A 12,711-nucleotide genomic window follows, 5' to 3' on the forward strand; every position below is an offset into this window, starting at 1 on the left:
CATCGCCCAGAAGAGTAATGGCGTCCGTAGCGGACACACAATCCTCTTACTGTTTGCCAGCCGTGTTTAGATTTTCATATTAGATAGTAATACGTTAAAGTTATCGATACTTTTGTTGTGTAATGCTCTCTTTTATTCGTATACTTCGTTAATCGTATCGTAAACGTTTTCCGTATATTCGGTGGAAATAAGTGGTTGTATACATTTTACAGGCTTTACAGTGCGACAGAACACGTCAAAGAAAATTTATTCGCTGATTTAATGAGCAGGTTGTTTAATCAGTTTCTATAAACATTCAATTTCGTATCACAGAGATCTTATTATTCGAATAGAACTCGCGTCTAGAAAATTACTATTCCCTTTTAAAATATGCCGTCTAACCTTTGTTAGCGTTCTAATTTCCAATGAGAACAGATTTACCTGTTCATTCATGAGTATTGAATAATTGGCTGTATGATAATAAATCAATTAAAAAACCTTAAAATTTGCTATAATAAAACGGAATAAGACGTAACATATTTCCATTTGTAAATTAGTATTGTAGTTCCACATATAAAATTGTATTTTCTATCCTCTTATGCTTAAAGATTGTTCAGTTGCAAATAAATTGAAAACGTTTCATTGAAACAACAGTGCTAATAAATAACAATTCGTTATAAATGATATAAACTTTTTTCAAAGAAGTTTGATAAAAATTATAAATAATTTAATCAAAATTTTATATAAACTTTAAATAGAACTTCAGATGAAATTTTATTTCATTGCATGTATTGCATGTCATACTGAAATATAATAAAATATAATAAAAGTCTTTATTAATAAAACTCTAACAAAAAATGTACTTTATATTTATTTACAGAATTAATAACTGCAATGGATTGAGTGTAGCAACGTTAAATAATATCAAGCAGCAAATATGTTTGTCCCTTGTTATCCATTTAGATTATATTTTTTTTTGTATATTTGAAGTTGTTGTAGTATCCTATAAGTTATTTCGTTATGTCTGCAAATACTCAATTTGCAAATCCTCCACCAGCTATAAGTTTACCTAATATGTCAGTGCCACCTCCTGCTACTCCAAATTTATCAGCTCCACCTCCTAATTTAACTACCATAAATACATCTGGAAGCTATCAGCATCGATATGCTAATCACAGAGATGGAGCTCGTGGTTTCTTTAAACCATTTAGACCATACCATGCTCCGAAAATTGTTGCTGCTGGTCAAGATAGTTTGCAAGATGAATTTGATGGAAAAAGACTTAGAAAATCTGTTATGCGTAAAACAGTTGATTATAATTCTGCTATTATAAAGAGTTTAGAGGTAAGGCTTTGAGTTATAATATTAGAAAATACTTTGAGAATCAATCAAAAACATTACCAATATTATAAAATTTTGTACGTAGAATCGAATCTGGCAGAGGGACTATAGGGACAGGCGCGCTCTTCAGCCTGATGTAATGTATTATCCTGATTTACTTCCACCTCCAAGCTATGTTGACAATCCAATAAATGCAGTTACCACAAGATTTGTAAAGACTGCAACAAATAAAATGCGTTGTCCAATCTTTTGTATGGCTTGGACTCCAGAGGGTAGACGTCTTGTTACTGGTGCATCTAGTGGAGAATTCACTCTATGGAATGGGCTTACCTTTAATTTTGAAACTATTCTACAGGTAGATTATATGTTTAATAAAATTTTAATAATTTGTATGATTTCAAATATTGTATAATCTTCATTAATACTGTCTTATGATTTAGAATTTAGATTTGACTTAAGTGGAACATTTATTTGAAGCTGGAAAAAATAAATTGTATCATTTTGTTATAGACATTTATATATTGATACAAGATATGTTAATCAAAAAATTGATTTTGTTTGTGTAGGCTCATGATAGCCCAGTGCGAACAATGGTATGGTCACACAACGAGAGCTGGATGGTTACAGGAGATCATGCAGGCTACGTCAAGTATTGGCAGAGCAACATGAACAACGTCAAGATGTTTCAGGCGCACAAAGAAGCGATTAGAGGACTCAGGTATACCATCCACCACACTAGTCCTTACGTCTCTTGCGCCACTGTTATCAATGATCCGTTCATCCTTGCTGTAGTTAAGATAATGGACATGACTCTCATTCTCTTCCTTTTCTGGTTTTATAACACTTCTTCTATGACAATAGTGATTCTTGTATGGGTACACAGGTGATTCTCAGATTTTTTATAGATTGTATTTAAAAAATTTTCTAGTTTAGGTGTATGGGAAATGCATACCTCTGGTTCCTTAACAATGACTGTGATGTAGAGTCTGTGATAAAAATTCAATTTTTATATTATATAATATTTTTATTCATGTTCTTGCAAATTATAACGAAGTTTAATATTTTTCTTAAACGAAATTTTACTAAATTTAGCCTTCATAAATGTTTATACAAAAGAAATATTCTAAATAAAAAAGTATTAGGTAATATTATAAGCATACAATCATTCCAATTGTTTTTGCTTAAAAACCAATTTTTTAATTTTCAATACGGATCATAATGATATTTAAAGTTGATACGCAAGGATAGTGTAAACTTTTCTGTTAACTATGTTGTATGCGTGTCAATATAAAACTTGTACTCCTAGAGTCTTAGGGACCTAAATCAATGTACCTGGTCCATTAAAGTGTGGTAGTTAAAAATTTATCATTTTATTAGTACATACAAAAGGATCTAAAGAGAAAAGGAACTAAGCAATTACAGAAAAAAATTAGGTCCTTATGGCTCTTGGCTTAAGGGGTTTATATAGTCAGGCTGCTGGGTAAAGATGTATGGATTACTAATAAACAAGAAAGAAATATATACAGCAACACCTAGTCGAGATTCCCATTGAATTACAATAAAAATAAATATCCTGCGTCCTTCTTTACTTCATCCAAGATTTCAATAAAGTTAAAATAAAGACACTGCAGTATCACATGGTTTCTATAATAAAGTACTTTCTTCTTCGATTTGTGTCACTTGTGCCCTTTTGCAGATGAGAGAGAGAGAGAGAGTAGCAGAGAGATATAATGAAATTCATGTACACTTCGGACATTTTTTTTGTACAATAAATGTTAAATTTTTAAAAAATATCACTCTTGGTATATCACTCGGTGGTCATGTGGCATCAAAGAGAGGATCTAAGACAACGATAATGAAACAGTGTGTTGCTTATTAAGCAATAAATTTTGTTTGAGTGCCAGATATGACTGTCGAAGATGGTTTTTTGTTTATTTACAATATTTACACATAGATTTTCCTTTTATTACTGATATCTGTCTATTCCTTGAAATGCATTTACAGTAAAATCCATTATGCATACTCCACAGAATATCATACAATTAAGAGAGTAACAATCTTTTAAGCTAATCTAAAATTAGAATTAATTTACATATTATTTTATGTATCATTATATTCATTTTTTCATGCATAAATGCTTACACTCAAACTCTCAGGAAGAATCATGGAATTTTCATCAATTATTTATTGAAATAATAATTTCCGCATTAAATTCTTTATGGTTTGTTTTTGAGTAATTTTTTGGACATAGGTGATTTTATTTAACTTTTACATAATAAATTATTTAGGATCCATTACGAATGCATGTGTAGATATGGAAATGTATAAGTACTTAGCAGATGGTATATTAAAGAAAAAAGCATAATTCTCACAATACTTTCTGCTTATTTTATATGTACATAAATATTGCATGTGATAATCTTTTATTGTTGAGCAATATGACAAATCAGTAATAAATGTAAGCTATTATATGCTTCAATGTCTAGTAATCATATAATTAAATTACATTACAATAATGTCCGTAAGGTGTACCACAATGTCTTAAATGTTGATCTATTAAATTCAATAAACTTCTTTCACATTCAATATATTGCACTTGTAAAAAGGTACCTTCAATAAAAATTATAGAAGCTCAATGTGTAGTCCATCTTTTGTCTTGCTATGCTATAATTTCAATATTCACGATTTTATACTTCTAAGATATTAAAATTGGAACATGACATGATATAATAGTATTCATTTTATTGAAGATTCTTCATTGTGAGCATTTATAAAATAAAGAATCTTTTCATAAACATATGACAGCGTATTATTTGAGTATAACTCTTGTTTTTTGGGCGGGTAGTTTCAGTCCTACGGATCACAAACTGGCAACATGCAGTGATGATGGAACTGTCAGAATTTGGGACTTTCTTCGCTGTCACGAAGAACGAATTCTGAGAGGTATGTAGTAATATCATATTTTATAATATAAATGTTCTGTTATTACATTTGTTAAGTGTTAAATTACATAGTATAACATGGAACAAATATTCATATAACTCTTATTTAGGGCATGGGGCTGATGTGAAGTGTGTGCACTGGCATCCACAAAAAAGTCTAGTCATTTCTGGAAGCAAGGACAATCAACAACCGGTCAAGTTATGGGATCCAAAAACTGGACAGTCACTTGCGACATTGCATGCACATAAATCTACAGTTATGGACGTGAAATGGAACGAAAACGGCAACTGGCTGGTAACTGCGTCACGCGATCATTTGCTCAAGCTATTTGATCTTAGAAATTTAAGTCAAGAAGTTCAAACATTTCGTGGTCACAAGAAAGAAGCTTCGAGCGTCGCATGGCATCCAAGTCACGAAGGTTTATTTTGTAGTGGTGGCAGTGACGGAGCTATTTTATTCTGGCATGTTGGGTATGTATTTCTTAATACTTATATATTATATAATTTAATACTTTTGTGTATAATATATACTGAAATTCGTTTTTAGAGCTGATAAAGAAGTAGGTGCGATAGAACAAGCCCACGACAGTATAGTTTGGACATTAGCATGGCATCCTTTAGGGCATATTCTGTGTTCTGGTAGTAATGATCATACCTCGAAATTTTGGACACGAAATAGGCCTGGTGACTTGATGAGGGATAAGTATAATCTGAATACTTTACCTGCAGGATCTGCCGGTATTGATGATCACGAGATAGGTATGTAATAAATTAAGTAATTGGTATAAGTTGTATTATTGCCTATTACTATTTTAACAATTTTATAGCTGATGAGGCAGCTGTAATACCTGGTATGGGACTTGAGGATAGAATTAATGCTGACGGTGAACCGGAGGACAAGAGTGGTGGAATTCCTGGTCTGGATTTGGATCACGCTGTTGACGAAGGAAAGAAGTTCGCCAACAAGAAGGTACCCTATAGCAAACCGATTCCGCGAAACTTCCAAGCACAGTGGAATGAAATGGAAGCGGAAGATATGGAACAAGTTGAAGCTTTGAATGCATTTGTGAATCAGTTAATCGAGACTACACCAGGAGCTGTGCCTTTGAATGAAGTCACACCTAATGGTATTATATTATATGGAAAAATGATTCCTGTTGAACGTAAGTAGCATTTATTACGTAAGTTGATGTATAAATTAATGTATAGTGTTTTAAACAATATTCTGTAATGATTGTACATTGCAGCGGGTTCTAAGTTAGCAGAAGCAATCAGCAAAGGAACTGATGCCATAAATAAACTAGTACTGTCTGGAGAAATAGAAGAATTACGAGATGTCGTGGGTCCAGCGGAAAATTTAGATGAATCTGAGGATTATTTGCAGGATGATGGCGAGATTGATTTTTCGAAAGTCCCTGATGTTGAACTCCCTCCACCTTTGCCTAGTTCTAAGTTTGCACAAAACCCCGAACTGCTTAAAGCCCTAAACCGTGGTGGAAAACGTAAATTCGATCAACTTATTGGCTGGAGCGATGGCGGAGCCAGCGATCGAACATCTAAGATTCATCAACCAGTTTTTGGCGGAGCGATGACAGAAGATTCGCAGTCCAGTGATACAGATTTAAGGTATTCTGGAGGAAAGTCGAATCAGCATTCTAATGAAAATAACTCGTTCCATGGTGGACAAGATGAGGATCTTAGGAAACACTCGCGTAGTGAAGACTCGAGGAATGTGAATCGTGACGAGGACTTACGGTTTAATATATCTAGTGGACCTGGTAGGCCTAGTTCGCGTTCTGATTACGATTTAAGAAGCAGTTATGGTGATAAAGACTTCCGAAGTTCGCACGGATTCCCTATGAAAAAATCTTTAGACAACGATATTTACGATGACAGAGATCGGGATGGCAGTTCACGATGGGATGACGAAAAATCGATGAACGATGGTCCTCGAAAAGGGGACGGGTTTTCGACTAATTTCGATAAGCGTGATAACATGCCGATGGGTATGGGCCCTGGTATGAGCAATAATATGCCACACTTGGGCAACAGCATATCCCATATGTCCAGTCACCACAATATGCAAAACATTAATCCCAATATGCCTCCACCAATCCCAAGTTTAGTGCCACATCCAAACATGTCTCAGCACCCTATGCAGAATAAGCCATTACATCCTGGTATGCAAGGGATTGACGGTCCTATGCATATGATGCATCATCCTAATATGCATCCTGGCTTTGGTCCCAATGGACCCCCTCCTGGAGGTTTTGGTCCCAATTTCAGACCACCAAATGGTAATTTTGGTCCAAATCAACATTTCAGGCCAAGTCCTTTACCTTTATTCGGATCTAATCAGGGACCATTTGGTAATAACTTCCAAGGACTACCAAATTTCCGAGGGCCCAATTCTGGTCCGCCCAATTTCGACAGACCTGGCTTTGGTCCAGGCTTTCGAGGTCAAAATCCGGGTCAAAACGCGCCGAACAATTTCAATTCGAATTTTGGTAATTTCGGAAATAAGCTGGGACCCAATCGCGGTATGAATCGAGGTCCCAATGACAATAACATGGGCAGAAGTGGTTACAACAACCGTGGTCGAGGACGTGACGGCGACCAATCGCGGGGTATTAGAGGAAGAGATAATTATTGAAAACGATCGTTGAACTGTCTTTACGTTATGTTGGCAAATTGCCGTTTGTCTTGCACAAACCAACGTTGTTCTGTGCAGAATTGTACAGTGATGGTATTCTATGTTGGCATCACAGTGTAAAATAACGGCCCATATCAGATTCGTTACAAGCCATTTTATACTCTGAAAAGGAAAACGAATTGAACGTTACGTACAGCGTGCTTAGATGAAAGTATATTTTCTTTTTTTGAAGAAACTTTATTTAGGAGAGCTGTACTGTTTCAGAGAAGCGACTGATTAATCCATACATAGATGGCTAGATTTCTAAAATAGCGGAAGGTGATCGTTGAAGCAAGCGCGACCTCTTCATTATAATAGTTGTGCGCAGGAAGAATGTACAAGTGCGTTAAATCGTACGGAAATCATAAAGAAATTGTAATATATAATGATCTAACCAGTGACGCCAATATTATTCCAAGAGAAAAAAACTGTTCACAAGCTGCCTTGCGAAAGAATTTTCTTCTTCTAATTCAAGGATCGATGAGCGTGTGGGTGGGAATAGGGTAAAAAGCATATGGAGCATGTCGAACGTTTCGTAATTGTTGCTGGTCGTCGAGAAACTGTGAACCAGAACAGTTTACCTATCGATTATTAATAAAATGAAATAAGACGCACGAACTACTCAATTTGAACTCTATCCCAGATTTAATTTGTAGATATTATAGGTCCATTTTAATTAACTATATATATAACATATAGTTCAGATGTACGATACGTATAAATATATATTTTAATTCTATCCTAAACATACTACTATACATCAAACTGAATTTGAGACTATTTTTTTAAACACCTAAAATTTTGTATTTATTTTTGTTAATTATATATACATTTTTTTAAAATATATTTTGACATATTTTGTGTATACCAATTACGTTACTTCCGACGTTTAATGGCCGTGTTGCCGTGTTTTGGTAGCACTTAACCTTGTCTTATGTATTCTTGAAAAATATAAACTTTAACACAATGGGCAAAAAAGGAAAAGGAGTAGGCGGTAATTTAGGAAAAGCTTTAATTAGAGATCGTTTTGGTTCTTCAAGATCTAAAAGAAATGCTGATTCGTCTATGGTAAGGTAATGGCTTTATTTCTAACCTTTTATCATTAAGTATTATTACACGTGCGTTGTATTGTGTTCTGTACAATGTAAATTATTTTGTAATTAAATATTCCAATAGCTTCACACTACCGAAATAAATGATGGTTATGACTGGGGAAGACTCAATCTCCAATCCGTTACAGAAGAAAGTTCTTTTCAAGAGTTTCTTTCAACTGCTGAGTTAGCAGGAATTGAGTTTCAAGCTGAGAAACTGAACATTAAGTTTGTTAATCCAAAGAGTGGTATAGGTTTACTATCAAAAGATGAAAAAGAAAAAGTTCTAGAGTCTCAAAGAAAACACAAAGAACAACTTAAAATTCCAAGAAGACCAAAATGGGATAGTTCTACAACAGCTCATGAATTACAAACCAAAGAAAAAGAAGAATTCTTAGAATGGAGACGTTCCCTTTCAATATTACAAGAAAATGAAGGGTTAATGTTAACTCCTTATGAAAAGAATCTAGAGTTTTGGAGACAGTTATGGAGAGTAGTAGAACGCAGTGATGTTGTTGTACAAATTGTTGATGCTCGGAATCCTTTAATTTTCCGTTGTGAGGATTTGGAAAAATATGTAAAAGAAGTAGATCCTAATAAAATGAATATGATATTGATTAATAAAGCAGACTTTTTAACAGAGGACCAACGACATGCATGGGCACAATACTTTACAGATATTCATGTAAAAGTTGCATTCTTTTCTGCTACATTGGCAACTGAAACACAGCAAATTGAAGAGTCAATACAAGAGGAAGATATTGAAAATGAAGAAGAAAGTGAAATTGAAGATGAAACTGAGGATACTGATCAAAAGAATATAGAAGATGATAGTAATGAATCATTGTACAATTCAGAATTTTCATCAGAAAGTAAATATGAAAGTGCAGATGATGGTAGTAATAGTATCAGTAATAGTGTAGATTCTATAATAAAAAATTGTGAAACGCAAAATAAAGAAATGCAAAATAATGAATGCGATTTAAAACCTTCGTTAAAAGAAGTAAACAAAGAAACTGAAACAGAAGATAAGACACAAATAGAAAATTCGGCAAAGATATTAAGCAGAGATGAATTAGTATCATTTTTCAAAACAATTTATAAAGGTAAAACATACACAGAAAGTATTACAACAATTGGTTTAGTCGGATATCCAAATGTAGGTAAAAGTTCTACAATAAATGCTTTGTTAATGGACAAAAAAGTATCAGTTTCTGCAACACCAGGAAAAACAAAACATTTCCAAACATTATTTTTGGAGAAGGATCTACTTCTTTGTGATTGTCCTGGTTTAGTAATGCCAAGCTTTGTCTCTACTAAAGCAGAAATGATTCTAAATGGTATATTACCAATTGATCAAATGCGAGATCATGTGCCACCAATCACATTATTAGGTACATTAATACCAAGACATATTATAGAGGATCTATATGGTGTCATGCTACCTGTACCATTAGAAGGAGAAGATCCTGATCGTCCTCCAACGGCAGAAGAAATTTTAAATGCATATGGATGTAAGTAATTATACTTTATAATATTTTGTATACTTTGTAATATTATCTTATGTGGATATCATTTATTTAGATAACAGAGGCTTTATGACACAGAATGGACAACCAGATAATCCACGTTCAGCGCGATACCTTTTAAAAGATTTTGTAAATGGTAAATTGTTATACTGCGTTGCACCGCCAACTATAGAACAAACGAAATTCCACATATTTCCTCCACGGAGAAGAATCTTTTCTGCAAACAAACATTTACCACCTAGGACAGTACGTGTAAATAAAGGGAGCAAAACTAATCCTGAAGACTTAGATAAAGTATTTTTCCAAAATAACGTTCCAAATGTCCATGTAAAAGGAGTGATCGGGAAAATGCAGGGTTTATATCGTACTACTTCTAAGTATGTAACGTTACTGTATATTTTTTATTCCATAAAATCGCCCTTGTATAATTAATGACAATAATCGGTCATATATAATAAGTAATAGAGCGCATCATTGTTAATATTCGGTAATTATAATTTTCAGCGATACAGGGTCGGTAGTCGGTTCCACGCAGAGTTTGTTGCTCGAAGAAAAACCATGGAAAAAGATTAATAAACATGCGAATAAAAAGAAACGTGAAAAAACCAGAAGATTATACGCTCATCTTGATCAGCATTGATTTGTAAACATTAGTTACTGTATAATTTAAATTGTGTCAATTCAAGGCCTTTTCGCTATATAACAGCGGATAGTGTTTTATAACATACAAATCTCTGAATTTTGTAAGCGTATCAGAGACTCATATCGAGTCTACATACCACAAATACATTCTATCAATGAACATACATACACATATAAGAATAATTCACTCTTAGGTACTTATATGCGTACATATATTACAAAATTAAAATATTTTATAATTAATGTCCTTTGAATTTATTTGTCTAAACCCTCTGATGCTAGTGTTTGGAATCACTGGAACTCAGCAATCTTTCATCTTACCATGGATCGTAGGAGTAGTGTCAAACACAATCACAGATCCTCTGAAATATATTTCAAGGTAAGTAATGATTCATTAAATATGAAGCATAGGTCAAATTTCTGCTTGCTGCTAGTAGTATGCATTCCACCCAATCTAATTCAGAGAATGTGAGAATAGGTTTATGGTACATATATAATTTATTCTTCTTCATAAGTTAAGTCGTTGCTGAAAATCAGGGTCCTGATATTTCAATAAAACAATACTGTGTGCAGAATTGTTCTTGCAAACTTTGATTCAAACTCATGAAGTAGTTCGTCTATATCATTGTCCAGATCCTCGCTATTTGCCAGCTGTAACAATGTATTTTACTTTAAAGATACTTTGCTTAGTTATATAAGTATATAAATACATGCATCGTACAAGTTATATAAGAAAGTGTGAATCTAGAAAATTTTTAAAAGTACCACAGTTACTAATTCACAAATGAGAAATGATCCCACTGTAGCTTCTTCATGGTTGTCTTGAATATCAATATTTATTAGATGTACAGGTTGATTATCCTCTTGAGTTCTAGATTCCATACATTCGATCACTTGATCATATACACGTTCTTCACATGTAATCAAAATGTCAAACTTATCCTTAGATAATTGAAATCGTTCTGGCTTGGGTTTTATTCTACGATTCCTATCCAGCATATGTAATAACCCATTTTGTGTATAACTAATACCATTGTTAAGGTGTATGAATTACAAAAAATATATTTGAAAACATATATGATGACAAAAACCATGTTTCTTTTAAACAATTTATTATTATATTTGTATGCTAAAAAAATAATAACGCAAAGAAAATATGATTATCCTAAGAATATTGCTCTCTTTAAAATTGATGACTTTCCATAGTTCTTATCTGAAAAATAAAATAATTATTCTCTTATTTAACAATTAGGATACTATTGCTTGTCTTTCGCTAACAGATCATTATAGATCTCATCGTATGATGTTCCAAAGTCATAGATATTTGGACGATCTGGAGCATTTCCAGGAAGTTTCACTTTATCTCCAGTTCCGAAAGATTTCACATTGAACCCTTTTTTGCTGAAAAAGTGAAAGCAAAATATGAAACATTTCTATTTGGGTGGGTATAATTTAACTATTAGACAAGATTCATTACCTTAAAAAGGCATGGGCTTCCATACTTCGATTCATATTGCTAGAACATATTACAGCTACGCTGATAGAATTTGGTGCCGGCATTTCTGCGAATAATCTATCGGTTTAAAAAAAAAATCGTGATATATTTAAAAAAAGCGTAGTGTCACTTAACCTTAAGGGTCTTTACGCTGTCTGTCACATCCGGTACATCTGTTAACGCTACATAAAATAGAATCACAAAATATGTGTTTCTTTTTAATATTTAAGTACAAAGGGGTTCGGTATATCGTTTTGTAGAAAAATCTACAAATTCGTTGAATAAAATGATCTTGCAGTTTCTAATTGACTGTATCGCCTTCTCATAAAATTCTTAATGGAAAGCGTTTCAACTCTTTCACGTTAAGCCAAGTAGTACCGTGCTAGAGCGACATCTATAGACCTGCAATAAGCTGCAACTTAAGAAGAATCGACAGTTAGTAATGCAAGATGCACAAGATGGTTTATCGAATTGCAATGTCGCAATAGACGTGTTAATTTTTATCGACCTATACTGGTGACGTCATAAATAAGTTTCAAATCTACTAAACCCACAAATTTTTATTCAAATTATACATCGCTAAATTAAAAGGAGGTAAGAGAAGTTAATGTTGAAAAGTTATTTGTATAAGTTTCACGTTAAGCTATTTTTCGCGGTTTTATAACCTTGATCTCTCTATCGAGTTACAATATAGTATTCAAACACGTGGATATTCGTATCTGTCTGTCTTTTCCATTGTACGCTAGATTTATTAGGTAATTATAGACTTAAATGTTCGAACAAATTTAAAAGAAAAGAGAACTAGCGTGTGTCATGCGTGGAGCTCTTATCAGGATCTATGAATATCCGAATTTTGAGTATCCAAATATTGGGTTAGTTATTCAATCATAAATAATCGAATAAACAAGTACATGGATGTTATCCAGATATTTGAGTACGTATTCGGAATATAATACTCGTAACTTGAGCTTGGATTCAAAATTCGAGCCTGAGTACTTTT

General features: G+C 33.3%; 3 protein-coding genes across 3 annotated transcripts; 2 read left to right on the top strand and 1 right to left on the bottom strand.

The window, feature by feature from the left end:
* The first annotated feature begins 38 nt into the window (after window positions 1–38).
* Wdr33 (WD repeat domain 33) lies at window positions 39–7,575 on the top strand. The gene is made up of 9 exons (XM_076375739.1): window positions 39–269; window positions 860–1,323; window positions 1,406–1,675; window positions 1,887–2,038; window positions 4,166–4,263; window positions 4,373–4,733; window positions 4,810–5,021; window positions 5,090–5,425; window positions 5,510–7,575. Exons 2-9 carry the CDS (start codon window positions 1,000–1,002, stop codon window positions 6,913–6,915), a joined length of 3,159 nt encoding a protein of 1,052 aa, XP_076231854.1. The 5' UTR covers window positions 39–269; window positions 860–999; the 3' UTR covers window positions 6,916–7,575.
* Window positions 7,576–7,788: 213 nt separating this feature from the next.
* Ns3 (nucleostemin 3) lies at window positions 7,789–10,214 on the top strand. The gene is made up of 4 exons (XM_076375740.1): window positions 7,789–8,022; window positions 8,131–9,559; window positions 9,630–9,951; window positions 10,079–10,214. Exons 1-4 carry the CDS (start codon window positions 7,921–7,923, stop codon window positions 10,212–10,214), a joined length of 1,989 nt encoding a protein of 662 aa, XP_076231855.1. The 5' UTR covers window positions 7,789–7,920.
* On the bottom strand, window positions 10,177–12,057 carry Ssu72 (Ssu72 CTD phosphatase). Its single transcript, XM_076375741.1, has 4 exons — window positions 11,694–12,057; window positions 11,474–11,617; window positions 10,982–11,240; window positions 10,177–10,867 (listed from the first exon to the last, which is right to left on the bottom strand). Exons 1-4 carry the CDS (start codon window positions 11,774–11,776, stop codon window positions 10,766–10,768), a joined length of 588 nt encoding a protein of 195 aa, XP_076231856.1. The 5' UTR covers window positions 11,777–12,057; the 3' UTR covers window positions 10,177–10,765.
* Window positions 12,058–12,711: the final 654 nt, after the last annotated feature.

Source organism: Calliopsis andreniformis, chromosome 3 (assembly GCF_051401765.1).
Source record: "Calliopsis andreniformis isolate RMS-2024a chromosome 3, iyCalAndr_principal, whole genome shotgun sequence".
Taxonomy (NCBI): Eukaryota; Metazoa; Arthropoda; class Insecta; order Hymenoptera; family Andrenidae; genus Calliopsis; species Calliopsis andreniformis.